Source organism: Rhinatrema bivittatum, chromosome 5, assembly GCF_901001135.1.
Source record: "Rhinatrema bivittatum chromosome 5, aRhiBiv1.1, whole genome shotgun sequence".
Taxonomy (NCBI): Eukaryota; Metazoa; Chordata; class Amphibia; order Gymnophiona; family Rhinatrematidae; genus Rhinatrema; species Rhinatrema bivittatum.
Window position 1 is genome coordinate 335,440,039 of NC_042619.1, and position 18,767 is coordinate 335,458,805.

General features: G+C 48.6%; 1 protein-coding gene across 2 annotated transcripts in view; it reads right to left on the minus strand.

Annotated features, from left to right (window-relative positions):
* Positions 1 to 18,767, minus strand: part of GPAT2 (glycerol-3-phosphate acyltransferase 2, mitochondrial) — a 462,570-nt gene that overhangs the window by 59,928 nt on the left and 383,875 nt on the right. For both annotated transcript variants that reach the window (XM_029604447.1, XM_029604446.1), the window contains exon 17: positions 81 to 158. In XM_029604447.1, coding sequence (XP_029460307.1) covers positions 81 to 158 — 78 coding nt within the window. The remainder of the gene's footprint in view (positions 1 to 80; positions 159 to 18,767) is intronic.

An 18,767-nucleotide genomic window follows, 5' to 3' on the forward strand; every position in this document is an offset into this window, starting at 1 on the left:
AATCATGACATGACAAAAGCATGCAAACCCCCACACAGGTTGAGGTCCCTTGGTGACTCTTAGCTAAAAAGACATTGTACCTCCTTCATGACAAGCAACCCATGCTGGATCATTGCATCCAAGACATCCTGGCAGAAACTGTAGGATGAATAACATGGCTGAAACAAAAAGCAGAGGGGTCAGAATTTGTATAGCTCACTCTAGATACAATTCAAGTACCTATATGTACACATTATAGAGGAGTCAGAACACTAAATATCACACACAAACAGTGCAAAAGGCAGAGCCCATAAAAAGCATATGATCTCAATTACAGCTTAGTGTAAAAGTTTGACTAGGGTGCCTAAATGGCATATTTCAATGAATTTCTAACTGCACAGAAGCTGATACGTACTCTATATCGGGCCAATACAGCCATTGGACGCGCGTTTTCCCTTACCCCTTATTCAGTAAGGGGCCGAAAACGCACATCCAACCGCCGAACCTAATAGGGCCCTCAACATGCAAATGCATGTTGAGGGCCCTATTAGGTATTCCCGCGCGATTCAGAAAACAAAATGTGCAGCCAAGCCCCACGTTTTGCTTTCAGAAATTAGCGCCGACCCAAAGGTAGGCGCTAATTTCTTCCAGCACCGGGAAAGTGCCATATTCACTATTGTTTTCTTTTGAATCTAAAAAAACTGGGAATACATAGTAATTATCCATTAAAATTTACAGAAAGGTGTTTAACCTTGTCCTCTAAATTGATGAAAACGTTCTTAGTAAAATGGTGTTCCCTGTACGTACCAGGATCAGTCCAGACTGCTGGGTTATGCCTCCTGACCAGCAGATGGAGTCAGAGAGAAACTGAAAAGGCACCACTGATATACCCTGGTGCGCCCCCTGCGATCCTCCAGTATATCTCTGACTCCAGCAGATGAGAGAGCATAACCTGCGGTCCTGATCTCCTGTAAATTGTGAAGGGTTTTTTCCCTATCAGGTTTGACTTAGACTATCTGAGAAATCCTGTGACTGGATCAATGTAATTGTTCTTACCTAATTTAATACTAGTAAAAGGAGCCGTAGCAGGCAAGGCAGGGCACTGCCCTAGAGCCTTTTCCTGGGGTTATTTCAGCCCTGCCCAGTGAGAGGAGGGGAGGATTAATCGGTGGGCCGGTCACTCTCCCTCTCCGCCTCCTGAGAAGTTTAATTCCTCGGAGAAGAAAGTTCAGACGGGTGCGCTACACCCTCTGCAGGCTCCACCATAAAATTGTCTGTGAGGTATTTTCTTAGCTACCGGTGGTAGCGCTATAAACAAAAAAAAAACAAAAAAAAAAACCAAGGTGATATTTTCCCACTGCCTGCTATACTCACTGTGGTCTCCGGAAGGGGTGGCTTGTCACCCAGCCCCTTTTCGCGCCGTTTTTTCTTCTCTTAAAAGAAAAAAAAAAAAATGCCCCGAGGAACTGTTTGCACGGCATGTGGAGAGCCGGGCCGCCGGCTCTCCCGCGAGGGCCTTTGCTCCCGGTGCCTTCCCGGGGGTGAGGGTTCCTCGCGGGGGCCAGCCGCGGCCGGGAGCTCTCCTTCCCCACGGCTTGAGGCACGGGCAGCGTCGGGCAAATCTCGGCAGTCCTCGCTGCCGACACCGGGGGCGGCGGCCATTTTAGAAAATTCGGCGGCCATTTTAAATGAGTCCGATCGCGATGCAGTTTCGTCGGAAGAGGGGGAGGACCTCCCGCCTCTGTCCCCACCGGACCTTAGCCCCCGCGGTTTACCAGGGCCTATGGATTTGCCACCTATGGGAGCAAAAGGGGGTTCTTTGAAAAGACCTCATCCTTTTACCTCACAATTTGTTCTTTTGCTCCACAAGGCTTATATGGAGGCCGAAGCTGAATGGGAGCAGGGTACTCCTGCCCCAGATAAACGTGGGAGAATTTCTACAGGTCTCTTTGGCCTGGGACGGGGGAATCCAAGCCCGGCTCCTCCTAAACCGCCAAAGCAGGCAGCTCCAGATCCTTCGGCTCCTCCTCCAAAACCTCCACAGCATGTAGCTCTGGATCCCTTTTCACAGGCCCCGTCCGCTCCGGATCCTGGTACGGATGTAGGGGGTATGGACCCAGTTGATCCGGTTGAGGGGGATGATCCTCAGATACTCCGGTTATTCCATAAAGAAGAATTAGATCCTTTGATCACTCATGTTCTTCAGGAACTACGGATTCCGGTACCCCAGATTGAATCGAATTCCCAGCCAGGGGATTTTGAATTAGACGGGCTCCGCACACCCGCACATGCCTTTCCTTTTCACAATAAACTGTTTCAGCTTGTATCCCGGGAATGGGATAATCCGGAGGCAACTCTTAGAGTCAGCCGCGCTATGGATAAGCTTTACCCTCTCCCTGCTGATTCCTTGGAGCTCCTTGGGGTGCCAAAGTTGGATTTGGCGGTCACTGCCATGGCTAAATATACCACCATCCCCGTAACAGGGGGTACGGCCCTTAAGGATCTTCAAGATCGGAAGCTGGAGATGTTGCTTAAGCGAATCTTTGAGGTTTCAGCCTTGGGAGTACGGGCGGCCGTTTGCAGTTGCATGGTACAAAGGGCTACCCTTCGCTGGGTACAACAGATGTTGACATTTCAGGATCTGCCTCCGGAGGAAACAGAGCAAGCAAACCGCATAGAATCCGCGGTGGCCTACGCCGCAGATGCTTTCTATGATCTATTCCGCACTTCGGCCCGGTCTATGTCTTCGGCAGTGTCGGCACGGAGGTTACTCTGGCTGCGTCACTGGGCAGCAGACTCTTCCTCCAAGGCCCAACTCGGTTCTTTTCCCTTTCGGGGCAAACTATTATTTGGCACAGAGTTAGAACAACTTATTCGGTCTTTGGGGGAGAACAAGGTGTTCAAGTTGCCAGAGGACAAGCCTCGATTTTTTCGTCCTTCGGGTACCTTCCGCGGGCGATTTCGCGGGCAGCGCCATTTTCGATCGGGGAGGGGTTCCTCTTACGCTACAAGACAGCCATCTACGCGTTCCCAAGCATGGACTCCTTCCTTTCGTGGTAGAAGACCGGCACGCGCAGGGGCGTCTCATACCTTCGCCACCTCTAAGGCGGCTTAATGAAGGGACGCCGGTCCATTCCTCCGTCCCGGAGGTCGGAGGACGACTCTCTTACTTTCGGGAGGAATGGGCCACAATTACCACCGACCAATGGGTCCTCGACATTATAACTCACGGATACGCCTTAGATTTTGCACGGCCCCTGCGCGATTTGTTCCTTATCTCTCCCAGCGGTTCTCTGGTAAAGCAACAGCGGATTGCTCAAACCCTGGAGCGGTTGCAGGCGCTGGGAGCAATAGTGCCAGTACCGCCCGCCGAACAACGCACAGGCCGTTATTCCATCTATTTCATCGTTCCCAAGAAGGAGGGCACATTCCGGCCTATTCTGGATCTCAAGCAGGTCAACAAGGCATTGCGCATACCGCAGTTTCGGATGGAGACCCTGCGCTCCGTCATCGCTGCGGTCCACAAAGGCGAGTATTTGGCTTCCTTAGATCTCACAGAGGCTTACTTGCACATAGGAATACAAGAGTTCCATCAAAGATTTCTGCGCTTTATGGTCCTGGGATCTCATTTCCAGTTCTGTGCTCTTCCGTTCGGTCTGGCGACAGCTCCGAGAGTGTTCACCAAGGTAATGGTGGTAGTGGCGGCGAGTCTCCGGAGAGACGGAGTATTGGTACACCCGTATTTGGACGACTGGCTCATTCGGGCAAAATCGCGACGTCTCTGCGAAGACGCAATTCAGGCAGTCCTCCACCGGCTCCACTCCTTGGGGTGGGTAGTCAATTACCCCAAGAGCCAACTGATTCCCTCTCAGAATTTGGAATTTCTGGGCGCCTCGTTCGGTACCAGAGTGGGAAAGGTTTTCCTGCCACAGGCAAGGATGGAGCGTCTGATGGCGCACGTTCACCGTCTCCTAGCCCTTCCCTTGCCAGTGGTATGGGATTACTTATAGGTTCTTGGATATATGGCGTCCACCCTGGATTTGGTTCCGTGGTCTTTTGCGCATATGCGGCCGCTACAGAGGGCGCTTCTGTCGCGTTGGGATCCCAAATCAGAAGAATTTCAGATACCTTTGCCACTCCTACACCCAGCCAGGACCAGTCTACAGTGGTGGTTGGATCCGGTCCACTTGCTCCAAGGCATCGATTTGGAGCCACCCCAATGGATCATTGTCACGACCGATGCCAGTCTGACGGGCTGGGGAGCAGTCTGTCAGTCTCAGTCCGCTCAGGGACGTTGGACGCTTCCTCAGACCAAGTGGTCTATCAATCGTTTGGAAACCAGGGCGGTTCGCCTAGCGTTACAGCACTTTCTGCCTTTGATTCGGGACAGAGCAGTTCGTGTTTTGTCCGACAATGCAACCACGGTGGCATATATAAATCGGCAAGGCGGTACACGGAGTCTACCGGTAGCAACCGAAGCCAGCCAATTGATGGTTTGGGCAGAGCAACACCTGTCTCGGATTGCGGCGTCTCACATCGCCGGAGTCGACAACATTCAAGCAGACTATCTCAGCCGGCAGCGACTAGATCCGGGAGAGTGGGAACTATCTCCCGAGGCACTCAGACTCATCTGTCGCCGGTGGGGGACTCCCCGGTTGGACCTCATGGCAACTCGTTCGAATGCCAAGGCAGCTCGCTTCTTCAGTTGCAGAAGGGAACACGGGTCGGAAGGCGTGGATGCGCTAGTTCTTCCCTGGCCCGCGCACGTTCTTCTGTACGTGTTTCCACCGTGGCCGTTGGTGGGGAAAATATTGCGTCGGATCGAATCCCACACAAGACCCGTCGTTCTCGTAGCTCTGGAGGGGCCAAGGAGGCCATGGTTCGCCGACCTCATCAACCTAGCGGTGGACGGCCCCTTGCGTCTCAGTCATCTGCCTCGACTCCTATGGCAGGGTCCAGTATTTTTCGACCAGGCCGATTGCTTTTGTCTAGCGGCTTGGCTTATGAGAGGCGGCAATTGAGAAAGAGGGGATATTCAGAGTCGGTCATTACTACTCTTCTACAGGCTCGTAAGCCCTCTACCTCAGTTGCTTATGTTAGGGTATGGAAAGTTTTTGACTCTTGGTGCCAGGGTTTGGAAGTGCCGTCGCGGAAGGCTACGGTGTCTCATATTCTGGCTTTTTTGCAAGAGGGTCTAAAGAAAGGTTTATCCTATAATTCTCTTCGTGTGCAGGTGGCAGCCTTAGGCTGTTACCGCGGTAAACTTGACGGACTTTCCATTGCCATGCATCCGGACGTTGCACGATTTTTAAAAGGAGTTAAACATTTGCGACCCCCGGTGCGACCTATCTGTCCTTCTTGGAGTTTAAATTTGGTTCTCCGGGGTCTTTGCACTTCTCCGTTTGAACCCCTACGAAGGGCTACTCTCAAAGATCTCACTCTCAAAACTGTTTTTCTCGTCGCTATTTGTTCGGCTCGACGAATCTCAGAACTTCAGGCATTGTCTTGTAGAGAACCTTTTCTCCGTATTTCTAATTCGGGGGTTTCTCTGCGTACCGTTCCTTCGTTTTTGCCTAAGGTAGTTTCCGCCTTTCACGTCAACCAGACGGTGGACCTACCGGCCTTTGCGGTGGACGGAGCTGATGCGTCTCGGCAACCGGAACTTCGAAGGTTGGATGTTCGAAGGACGCTCTTGCGGTACCTGGACATTACCAACCCTTTTCGGTTGTCGGATCATCTGTTTGTCTTGTGGAATGGTCCAAAGAAGGGGAATAAAGCTTCTAAAGCTACGATAGCCCGCTGGTTGAAAGAGGCGATTGTTTCTACTTACATTTCCCAAGGTCGCGCCGTTCCGGAGGGTCTTAAGGCTCATTCTCTGCGCTCCCAGGCGGCGTCTTGGGCAGAGAGTGGTTTTATTTCCTCGCAGGAAATTTGCCGAGCGGCTACTTGGAAGTCGTTGCACACTTTTGCAAGACATTACCGATTGGACGTGCGCGCTCCGACGGTAGAATCGTTTGGCAGTGGTGTGCTTCGTGCGGGACTGTCAGGGTCCCACCCCGTTTAGGGCAGCTTGGGTACTTCCCAGCAGTCTGGACTGATCCTGGTACGTACAGGGAAAGGAAAATTAGGGCTTACCTGATAATTTTCATTCCTGTAGTACCAAGGATCAGTCCAGACGCCTGCCCATATCAGTGAAGAGTGAAGAGTCCCGCAACTGTAGTGTTCTTTTTCGGGTTCCGTTTTTTACGAGCACTTGTTCTATTTTTTATATGGTTGTATTCATGGCTTTCTGCCTGGTTTCCTCGTTTTCCACATGTTCATAATGTTCATATTTATCTTGATCTAGTCACAGAGTTTGCCATTGTTTTCTATTTTCATACTGCTTTGTTATGGATTATACTGAAGGATCGCAGGGGGCGCACCAGGGTATATCAGTGGTGCCTTTTCAGTTTCTCTCTGACTCCATCTGCTGGACGGGAGGCATAACCCAGCAGTCTGGACTGATCCTTGGTACTACAGGAACGAAAATTATTTATTTTATTTATTTATTTATTGTTTTTGTTATACCGAGTTTCATGATAGGCATCACATCAACCCGGTTTACAAATAACAAGGAGTGTAAAGCATAACGTAACGTAAAAAACAATATTTTCAATAAGAACCTTGAACTTTAAATACAGTGAATCAGAAAAAGGGAGAGGGAAAGTTACAAAAAACAAGGAAAATAAACTTGGGATGGAAGGGGAGAAATTGAACAGCACAATATTTACATTTCAGCCTATTGATACATTAGAATAGCAAGTGAAAAATGAAACGGTACATAGGTAATCAAATGAATAAATATGACAGTTGTGAATGGTAATAGTATGATAAATATTCAGCAGGAATTAGTGAGAGAGGGTTTGAGGTTGGTTGATTCGTGTTTACATTCCATTATTGCATACGAGTTAGTGCTAGTGAGAGGAGGTTTTATTCAAGGCTTGGAAATGCTTTTTTGAAAAGCCAAGTTTTTAGTCTTTTCCTAAATGTTAAAGAGCATGGCTCTTGTCTCAAATCAGGTGGGATCGAGTTCCAGAGAGCTGGACCTGCTGATGAGAAGGCTCTGAGACTCAAGGATTTATGTTGGTAGGTTTTGGCCTTTGGAATTTGGAGTGACTCTTTGTAGTGTTCCCTGATAGGCCTGGCGGAGGTGAATTTTTTAAGTGGTATTTGTAGGTCAAGTTGCGTGTGTTGGTTGATAGTTTTGTATATGATGTTAATGGTTTTGTACATGATTCTATAGTGGATCGGAAGCCAATGGAGGTTTTTGAGAATAGGTGAAATGTGGTCAATTTTCCTGGAATTTGTAAGGACTCTGGCTGCAGAGTTCTGAACCATTTGTAAAGGTTTGGTGTAAGAAGCTGGGAAGCCTAATAGTAATGAGTTGCAATAATCTAGTTTGGAAAAGATTATTGCTTGCAAGATTGTTCTGAAGTCCTGAGTGTGAAACAGCGGTTTTATTCTTTTCAGGATATGTAATTTGTAGAAGCAATCTTTGGTGGTTTGGTTAATGAATGTTTTGAGGTTGAGACGATTGTCTAGGATGGCTCCTAAGTCTCTTACGTGGGTTGTTTGAAGGAGTGTAAGGAGTTGTAAGGAAGGAGTTGTAAGAAGTGTAAGGAGTTGTAAGTAAGGAAGTTGTAAGTAAGTTGTAAGTTGTAAGTTGTAAGTAAGTTGTAAGTAAGGAAGTTGTAAGTTGTAAGTAAGGAAGTAAGTTGTAAGTTGTAAGTAAGGAAGTTGTAAGTAAGGAAGTTGTAAGTGTAAGGAGTTGTAAGAAGTGTAAGGAGTTGTAAGTAAGGAAGGAGTGTAAGGAGTGTAAGTGGGTTGTTTGAAGGAGTGTAATTATCAGGTAAGCCCTAATTTTTCTATAAGCCTTTATTGTAAGAAGCTCCCAGTTTCAAAGCATATGAAAGTTCAAAGGCCAATGTGTCCCCCTTTTTTTCTTTTTGAACTTTCATATACTTTGAAACTGGGAGTTTCTTACAATAAAAATTTATCACCGATTTACTATGAATGTTTTCATCAATTTAGAGGATGACAATGATACTGCCATGCTCCCCCATCCTATGTTGTAATGCTGCTCCGACTTAATATCATGGCGATATTAAGTTGGAGGTCCCGAAGGGTAAAAAAAGTAAAAAAGAAATAAATTTGGAGTCGGCCTGTGGCTGTCGGGTCGAAAACCAGACGCTCAATTTTGCTGGCATCTGGTTTCCGAGTCCGTGGCTCAGCGGGCTCGAGAACCGATGCCGGCAAAATTGAGCGTCGGCTGTCAAACCCGCTGATAGCTGCCGCTCCGGGCCAAATGGAGGCACTAGGGACGCGCTAGTGTCCCTAGCGCCTCCTTTTGCCCGTTTCTACCACCGGGCCTCATTTAAATACTGAATTGCACGCACAGGCGAGTGGCTTGTGTGTGCGCCGGCTCTCCCGCGCACTTTACTGAATCGGCCCGTATGGTATGAGGTTAAACCAGGCAAAAAAGCAAGAGAAGGCCAAGACCATGTTTGAGCAGCATTACAACATAGGATGCGGGAGCATGGCAGTATCATTGTCACCCTCTAAATTGATGAAAACATTCATAGTAAATCAGTGATAAATTTTTATTGTAAGAAACTCCCAGTTTCAAAGCATATGAAAGTTCAAAAAGAAAAAAAGGGGGACACATTGGCCTTTGAACTTTCATATGCTTTGAAACTGGGAGCTTCTTACAATAAAGACTTATCACCATTTTACTAAGAACTTTTCATCAATTTAGAGGACCAGGTTAAACACCTTTCTGTAAATTTTAATGGATAATTACTATGTATTCCCAGTTTTTTTAGATTCAAAAGAAAACAATAGTGAATATGGCACATGCAAAAATCTGTGCACCCTTTCAGTCACTACTTTGTAACACCCCCTTTAGCAGAATTAACAGTTTCCAAACATTTCCTATTGCCAGCTAAATATCTTTCCTTTCTTGCTTTTGGAATTTTTCCCCCACTTTTCTTTACAGAACTCTTCTAGCTCAGAAATATTCCTAAGTTTCCTTGTATGTACTGTATGGTTAAGATCTCCCACATATTTTCAATAATATTTAAATCTGGGGTCTGTGAAGACCATTCCAAAACCTTCATCTTTTTTTCCTGCAAGTACTTCATGGCTGATTTTGAGCTGTTTCGGATCATTGTCTTGCTGAAATATCCAACCTCTTTTCAGCATCTTCATTCACTGCGGAACACCAAAGGAAAATTGGTTCATACCACAGATTAGTCCAGACAAGTGGGTTTTACATCCTTACCAGCAGATGGAGGCAGAGAACAAAAACTTTGGGCACTGCTACATATCTGAAAGTGCCACCTGCAGTCTCTCAGTATTGACTTGTACCCAAAGTCAGATATTAGTCCCTAAAAACCCTTTCCAGGGCAAACAGGCAACCTGGGGTTGAAGCCCCCTGAACTGGAACTCCCTATACGTCCAGAAATTCAAAACAGTCTGATAAACGCTGAACTGAATGTATGTACAATCAAAAAAAGTTTCTTTGAAAAATTGGTCCTCCAAGCAAGGAAATTCAGTCTTTTGGTAGTGACGGGGTAGGCTTCTGGACTGATCTGTGGTATTACAGGAACGAAAATTAGCAGGTAAGAACCAATTTTCCTTTCCTGTTCGAACACCAGATCCATCCAGACAAGTGGAATATACTCAAGCACCCACAGACTGGGCGGGAATGCATGAAGAACACTCTCATGTTCTTCATGCATTCCCACATCCTCCTGTGCCCTCACATCCAAACAGTACTGTCTGGTGAAAGTATGAAGAGAGGACCACACCGCAGCCCTACAAACCTCCTGGGAGTCAGCAACTGCCCAGGAGGCCGGCCACCTGCACTCCTGTGCTTTCAGCCCCACTGGAACCATGCGACCCTCATAAATATAAGCCAAGGAGATAGTTTACTTCAGCCAACAAGAAATCAAGGCCTTTGAGGCCTTGTCTCCTTTCTTTGTGCCACCAAACAGCACAAAAAGGTGATCTGAGAGCCAAAAACTTTTAGTGACCTCCAGATACCATAACAACATCCGTCGCACATCTAAAAGATGCAGCTCCCTATCCTGAGGGAATCCCTCGACCACTCCAGAAAGGCTGGGAGATCCACCATTTGATTAACATGAAAGGATGACACCACTTTCGGTAAGAAAGAAGGGACCGTCTACAACGTGACTCCGACATTAGAAATCCGCAAGAAAGGATCCCTCCAAGACAGCGTCTATAATTCAGAAATCCTTCTTGCAGAACATATGGCCATTAGAACACTTCCTTCAAAGTTTAGGTCCTTCACAGTCACACTCTTCAAAGGCTCAAAGGAAGCACCACAAAGCACTCACAGCACTAAATTGAGGTTCCAATCTGGACACAACTTCCTAACCAGAGGTCGTAGATGCATAACTCCCTTCAAGAGGCCAAAGACCTGCCGAGTGAGAGGACAAAGACCTGCCCCGCAACTTGCCCCTCATATCTTACCTTTTTGCAACAGGGGTTATCGCAAGGGCTGGCTGATAGCTCGCTGCACAGGCATAACCCCTGTTGCAAAAAGGCTAAGATATGAGGAATGTCTGCCAACAGGGGATCCAATCGCCATTGCATACACCACGACTCATAAAACCCTCCAAACCCCGTCATACACCAGGGATGTAGAGGGTTTCTGAGCCTGGAGCAGTGTGGAAATAACCTGCTCCGAATAGTCTTTCAAGCATAACCGCTGCCTCTCAAAAGCCAAGCCGCGAGACAGAAGTGATCCTCCTGATCCGAAAATATGGGACCCTGACGAAACAACCCGGAAAGGTGGGCTAACCTGAGGGGTCCTTCTATCGCGAGATGAACTAGATCTGTGAACCATGGACACAGTGGCCACTCCAGCGCCACAAGCACCACCGACCCAGGATGTGCATCTATACGCTGCAGAACTCAACTGATGAGAGGCCAAGGAGGAAACACATACAACAAGATCCCTGTTGGCCACGGCACACCAGAGCATCCAGCCCCACCACTCCAACTTCTCTCCTGTGACTGAAAAACCTTGTTTTTGAGTTGGCCCATGTTGCCATGAGATCCAGTTGGGGAACTCCCTGTCTGACACAGATACGATCCCAGGCCTCTGGGGGCAACTCCCATTCCCTCGGATCCAGTTGTTGCCTGCTGAGGAAATCTGCTTGCACGCTTGACCTACTCTAGCGACATGAGAAGCCGCTATTCCTTCGATGTGGAGTCCACCCAAGCAAACAACTGATGAACCTCCAGAGCCACCGTATGACTTCGTCCCTCCTTGATGACTGATGTAGGCCACCGTTGTCGCATTGTCGGAGAACATGCAAATCATCCGACCTTTGACCCAAGGCAGGAAGGCTTCCAAAGCCTGAACTGCCCTTGTCTCTAAGCAATTGATAGACCAAGCCATCTCTACTGCTGACCAAAGACTTTGGGCTGATTGTCTTTGGCACACCACCCCCCAACCCTTGAGACTAGTGTCCGTGGTCATTACCACCCAGACTGAAGCCTCCAGATCCATTCCCTTATCCAGGTTGTGACATGACAGCCACCATGAAACACTGGATCTGGATTCTCCTGGAAGAGGCAAAGGCAGATGATACTCCTCCGACATCAGATTCCATCTGGACAAGAGCGCCTTCTGAAATGGTCGCTTGTGAGCAAAGACCCACGGAACTAAATCCAATGTGGCAGCCATGGATCCTTGGACCTGCAAATAATCCCAGACTGTTTGCAGTGTCAGACATAGCAGACGCGACACCTGCTCCTGTAGCTTTACCAGCCTGTCCGATGTCAGAAACACCTTGCCCTTCTGAGTATAGAATAGGGCTCCCAGATACTCCAGGGACTGGGTCAGAACCAGATGACTCTTTGCCACAGTGATGACCCAACCCAGTGACTTCAAGGTCTACATCACTCGCTGAAGGGACTGAACGCACTCCGCCTTCACTCAAATAAGCCAATCATCCAGATACAAGTGAACCAAAATTTCTTCCCGCTGTAAGGCTGCAGCCACGACTACCATCACTTTCGTGAAGGTTCGGGGTGCTGTAGCCAAGCCGAAGGGGAGAGCCCGGAACTGGAAATGCTGCCCCAGTACCTGAAGCGAAGAAACCTCTGATAGTTCCTCCAAATGGGAATATGGAGGTATGCTTCTGTCAGGTCCAATGATGCCAGGAATTCGCCTTTGCGTACTGCTGTGATCACAGTGCGCATCTCCATCCGAAAATACGGCACCCGTAAAGCCCTGTTCGCCTTTTGCTAGTCTAGAATGGGCTGAAAAGTACTCTCTTTTTTGGGAAACACAAAGTAAATAGAGTAACTTCCTGTTGCGACCGTCGCTGCTCGACGCCTCCACTTCGCCCTACTTACCTCCTTGGCGACTCCCTCTTGCTCAAGTGGAAGGTTGCCTGCCGCGGCGTCATTCTGCCAACTCCCTCCGGCGTCCCCGGAGCGGCTCAACGCTGCAATCCGCCATGATTCACAAGAGCCTAAGGGCGCGCGTGCAGTGCGGTCCTGACTGATGTACCAGCAGTGGCGCGAACCTCAGGGGCGTCCCCCTGAGATGACATCATCCGTACCGAATATATAAGGTCTCAGAAATCGCTAACTAATCGAGTTAGCAAGGACCAGTTTCGCACTCACCTAGCTACTCTGCCTCCTTGGACTTACCAGGGGTACCCGCTCCTCGGGGAGCTTGCTCTCTCTTTGTTTTTCAGGTCACAGTCAGGAACTGTCTGTGACCTGGCCCAAGTTCCCGGACTGGTTGCTGAATACTTATTCTGCCTGGAAGTCATCGCTGCCTACTACACCAGTGAGTTACATTCTCTCTCAGAGCTTTCCCTGGAACAAGGTACTCACTCCTCGAGGGCCTAACTCTTTCCAACACCTGGACTACTTCTAGAGACTATTGTGTGAGTGTTAACATCAAGCTTCTGTTCCTGAACTCTGCATACCCTACCTACTCACTATATTCAGTTTCTCTACAGCTCAATTACCCAGGATCGCTGTTCCAGTACCTGAGGGACTACAGCCCTGCCGGGCACTTCCAGCTCACTACTGCCAACTCTGGTGGTTCAATATATTGTTTAATAAAAGAACTAGTGTGTGTCTGTCACCATACTCTGAGCATGACCGGTGTCCCTCTTGGGATCTTCCCCCGGGGGCGTGGTCATCTGCCACCGGCCCAAGGATCCACCCACAACTTGACTCTGCTCTTCCAGTGGGACTGGAACTATTGTATTTAGATCTAGCATCCTCTGAAGAATTCCCCTCACTGCCTCTCACTTGGTTTGGGATGCAATGTGGGACTCTAGAAAGGCCTCTCTTAAAGGGTGCGAAAATTCTAAAATGTAGTCGACTCTCACAACCTCTAAGATCCAACGGTTTGAGGTAATCCTGACCCACTCCTCGTAAAAGCTGGACAATCTGCCCCCTACTGCTTCTATAGAGGAATAGGCGACACTGACTTCATTGCACTGACTTTCTGTCACCGGTTTCCTGACTGGCAGCATCTCTGGGGGACCTGCGAGAGCCACGAAAGGACTGCTGTCTACCCGAAAACTGCTTTGTCCCCGGCACAGAGGAACCCTTGCCTGAATGAAACCTCCCCAAGTCCCGAAAACAGGACTGGGGGAAAAACCTTCTTACTGCTCTTTTTATCCTCAGGCAACCTATTTCCTTTGGATTCACCCAAAGAATTCATCAAGTGATCCAAATCTTCCCCAAACAGAAGCTTCCCTTTAAAGGGAAGATTACATAGTGTAAGCCCCGCCCCCTGGGAGCAACTCACACCCGAAGTCCCCGCTAGAGTAGTCGCTAACCTGGCCTTCTAATATAAGGGGTGTTTGTTAGCAGTGGGGCTAAAGGTCTACAAGAATAAAGAATTAGAAACCAAAAGTTGAAATTGTATACCTTTTTGATCACTAGCGGGCCGATACAGTAACGAGCGGTAGAAAGAGGTGCGTTTGTGTCCGGCGCAACCATGTTTGCCGCACGCACAGTTCGGATCACCTACTGCTCGATACTGTATTTAAATGGCATGCAAATGCAAGCCGCGTCCAACCCGCGTCCATGAAGCGCAATCCATTTTACTGTATAGGCGCTATAATGACAGGTACCAGGAAGTGGATCCCAACTTTAATCAAAATAAAACCTAAGGCGAGCAAGGCGCAGGGCGAAAAGCAACGTGACGGGCTATTAAAATAGTGTAAATAAAGTGTAACAAAAGTTAACTTACTTTTTCTTACAGTCCTCTCTGCCCTCCTCCGGAGGCGGGCACTGCGGCTCCCCTGCCTCCCGGGGGCAGCCGGCGGCGAAAGCGGCTTCCAGCGGCCCCCGCCGGCGAAGATGGATGAACGCACGCCCGACTTGATGGGCGCCCAAGTCAGTGAAAGCGTATGAACGTACGCCGTGACGTCACGCACGCCCGTTCATGCGCCTTTGCTGACGAGCGCCCGTGCACTACGGGCGTGCGTTCATCCATCTTCGCCGGCAGGGGCCGCTGGAAGCCGCTTTCGCCGCCGGCTGCCCCCGGGAGGCAGGGGAGCCGCGGTGCCCGCCTCCGGAGGAGGGCAGAGAGGACTGTAAGAAAAAGTAAGTTAACTTTTGTTACACTTTATTTACAATATTTTAATAGCATGTCGAGTCGCTTTTCGCCCTGCGCCTTGCTTCGTAAGGAGGGGAGAGGGGACTGGGGCTGCCCCGGAGACCGGCGGCCAGGGCAGGTGAGCGGGGGCTGGGGGAAAGTTTGCCGCCTACCCTTACCCCTGCCTCTAACGCAGGGGTAAGGGTAGGCGGTAATTTAGCAGGTTAAAGATGTGGCTAAACTGCAGGTTAAAAAGGCGATAGTCGGGGCGCACGTTACTGAATGGGTGGGAATAGCTAATCCGATCATTTACATATCATCTACATGCCGCGGGCGGAAAGGGTTACCTGTTGATTTAAAGAAGCGATAAGGATGGGTTAAAAGGGATAGTGAATCGCGGGTTGGACTTACGCGGCCAAATTGTGAGTAAACAGCGGGTGAGAAACGGGATAACTGCGGCCGTGCTTTACTGTATCGGCCCGTAGGTAAATGTACACTATCTTAATGTACTTAGGGAGAAAACACTCAGACTCAAACTGGTAGAGTTAGAGCAAATAACTTCTTTATCGTTTTTTTTTTGTTTGTTACATAACATTTTGAAAATATCCAAAGTCCAACAGAGTTGACAACATAAGTCAGAAAAATATAAATACAAAATTTGCTTTCTCTATCTTTTAACTTAAATTCCTTGTAGATTCAATGAAAACATCAGGTAAGTAAATATTTTTTTTTCTTGTTCCGTCTCTATTTTGGGTTTTTTATAACTCTCTTTCTTTCCTTTCATAAATGTCTCAGTCTTTATATATAAACTCTAACACTCTTTCTGGTCCATTCTCCATTTTCTTTTTCTACAAAAATGCTTTTATTGTCTTTGTTTTAGTGAGCTCACCAACTGAATACCGGTGGGTGGGGCCCTTTTTTTCAGATTTCGCTTCTTCTTCTTTTCAAAGACTCCAGTTTTCTCCACTGCAGGTCTTCCTCATACACCTACTGCATATCTAAAAAAACTAATTAAAAGAAACTATCTATTCTATATATATTGTAGAGATTACTTACCTGATAATCTCGTTTTCCTTAGTGTATGCAGATGGACTTAAAACAAGTGGGTATAGTGTGCTCGTGCAAGCAGTTGGAGACGGATCTGACGTCAGCACGGGTACATATACCCCCGCAGGAAGTGAAGCAATTCAGTAACATTCCTTGCAAAGCTGTCATAGCTCCATGAGTACTGACCGATCGATTAATTAAACAGGATTACCCTGACCGGTTGTTAGTAGCTGGAAACCGCCAGGATTCTCAACCGGAAGGCGTCGACACCTGGCAGGGTGGATGCCCTATGTAAGAAAACATGGCTTACCTTGAGCCTGTGAAATCCCTTGAAATATTGGCAGCCGGGTGGGATGCTGAGTCCATCTCCATACACTAAGGAAAACGAGATTATCAGGTAAGTAATCTCTACATTTCCTAGCGTGTAGCAGATGGACTCAAAACAAATGGGATGTACAAAAGCTACTCCTGGACTGGGCGGGAGGCTTCCCGAGGTCCGTTTAGGATTGCCCTCGCAAATGCTGTGTCCTCCCTGGCCTGGACATCCAGACGGTAAAATCTGGAGAAGGTATGGAGGGAGGACCACGTTGCCGCTTTACATATCTCAGCAGGCGACAGCATCCTCGTTTCTGCCCAAGAGGCTGCTTGCGCTCTGGTAGAGTGGGCCTTGACCTATAGAGGCGGAGGTTTATCCGCGTCTACGTAGGCTGCCTTGATAACTTCTTTGACCCAGCGGGCGATAGTTGCCCTTGAGGCCGCTTCCCCTTGCTTCTTCCCGCTGTGTAGAATGAACAGATGGTCCGTCTTTCGTATTGCTTCGGACACTTCCAGGTATCTGGGCAGTAGCCTGCCTATGTCGAGATGGCGTAGAACTCGACCTTCTTCTGACTTCTTCAAACCGTCTGTGGTAGGTAAGGAGATGGTTTGGTTGAGGTGGAAGTGCGAGACTACTTTGGGTAAGAAGGAAGGAACTGTGCGAAGATGGCGGTGACCGGCCCTGGCCCAGTACTCCCAGGGCCTCTTCACACTGGGCACATAGGGAGTCTGCATCCTCATTCTGTGTGGCCCTGAGGTTGCATGCAGAGCAGAGATTGATGCCTGATTCTGGAGGTGCCGGCACTGCCGAAGCCTGGTCACTCTTATTCTCCATGCCGCCCGTGAACTCAAGAAGAGTCTGCGCTGTGCACGAAAGCAGGCGCCTGAAACCAGCGCTCAGCCACGCGCGCTTAACCATGAGCGCCTATTACGTGCGCCTATAGCGTGCGCCTATAACGTGCGCCGAAGGACTTGCGCTTTAGCAATGTGCGCCTATGAACGGGCGCCTAGCAACATGCGCCTAACAATGTGCGGCTATAGCAGTGCGCCTATAACGGGCGCATATAACGTGCGCCGAAGGACTTGCGCTTTAGCAATGTGCGCCTATGAACGGGCGCCTAGCAACATGCGCCTAACAATGTGCGGCTATAACAGTGCGCCTACAAACGGGCGCCTATCGCGCCTATGCGCCGATCGCCGTGCGCGTAGCAACGGCTGTCCGCGTAGCAACGAATGCCTATCGCCGTGTGCCGCTTTTAGGTAGAAGATAATGGTGGGCAGGCAGACGAAATGGCGGCCTACTCAACTGGCCGCCCCAGAGGCGCACACTGCTTCTCCTCGGATCCTCGGAGACCAATACGTAAATATATATATACGCCTTACCTTGTCTTCGGCGCTTCCCGGCTGCAACCCGGGCGGTCTCCGGCTGCGGGGGAGAGGGGGGTTACCTTCACCGCCGCGCTCGAGGATGTGCACCCGCTGCCTCTAGGCCGCGCCCGAACTCGTCTCGCTCGGGGGCCAAGTCCACGCCGGGACCGAGGCTGCCTCTAGGCCGCGCCCGAGCCCTTCTCGCTCGAGGGCAGGTCCCTGCCGCGCGTCGGCCACCGGACCGAGGCTCTTACCTCCGAGGGACCACGAAAATCACCTCGGGAAACTCAACCGGGGGAGGGACCGACTGGTATCACCGCAGGAGTGCGGGGCTCGTCGTCAATAGATAACGTTCTAGTGAATTTTGTAGATAGAATTTGGAAGAACGCTCAGCGAGCGTGAAGGAGCTCCAAACTGCTTTGGAGACGGAAATTACTGAATTGCTTCACTTCCTGTGGGGGTATATGTACCCGTGCTGACGTCAGATCCGTCTCCAACTGCTAGCACGAGCACGCTATACCCACTTGTTTTGAGTCCATCTGCTACACGCTAGGAAATTTTTTTTTACTTAAACCCTACCTAACTAATACAAATAAATGAATAATTATAAGCCCTCTAATTAAACCCTTAACCAGACAGTCTCTAAAAAAATGTAAATAGATAATAGGGGGTCTTTATGCATCAGCATAGTTTACTTGTGCACATATACTGAACCTCTTTAGAAGGTAATAATTCAAAGCTTTAGTTATAGGCACTTAGGCGATAAATATGGCCCTCGGTCTTCAGCTCAGAACTGGCCAATTCTTAACCTGTGCCTCAGCTTTTACAATATTTCTTAAAGCTTAAGAAATTCCCTTGAAATCAATATAGGATCCTCAGACTCTTAAAGGGTTTCTTTAAATTCACGTGGTAATAGCAGCTTAACAATGGCTCTGTCTTCCTATCAGCCAGGTTTAAGTTCAACCGGCTTCAGAGAGGAAGTTATGTTACATTAACTAGACCACTGTCAGTTTAAAACTAAAACTTCAATAAAATTCTTTTTTTTTTTAAAGAGTCCCTATCACATCCATACGCTAGAGCCAAACTCCCGCAGGGCTCTCTAAGTTAACTAAAACTCTCACTCACACATTCACAGCCCCACATTCTCAGACTGTCATAAAAAAAACTCACAAAAATGCTTTTGAGAAAAAGGATCTTCACATAAACGACCTCTCTCTCTCAAGGCAGCAGCAGCCCCAAGCTCAGTGAGTTTGCGACAGCCACATGCATACAGAACTTTCATTCAGACACACCTAAACTTGTCCCTTTTATTCCCCCTTACTTCTTTTCAGAACTTTTCTTCTTTAATTTATTTTCCCTCCTTTGCTTTTCCCCTACACCAATTTCCCAGCCTGAGATCCAGGGAATTACT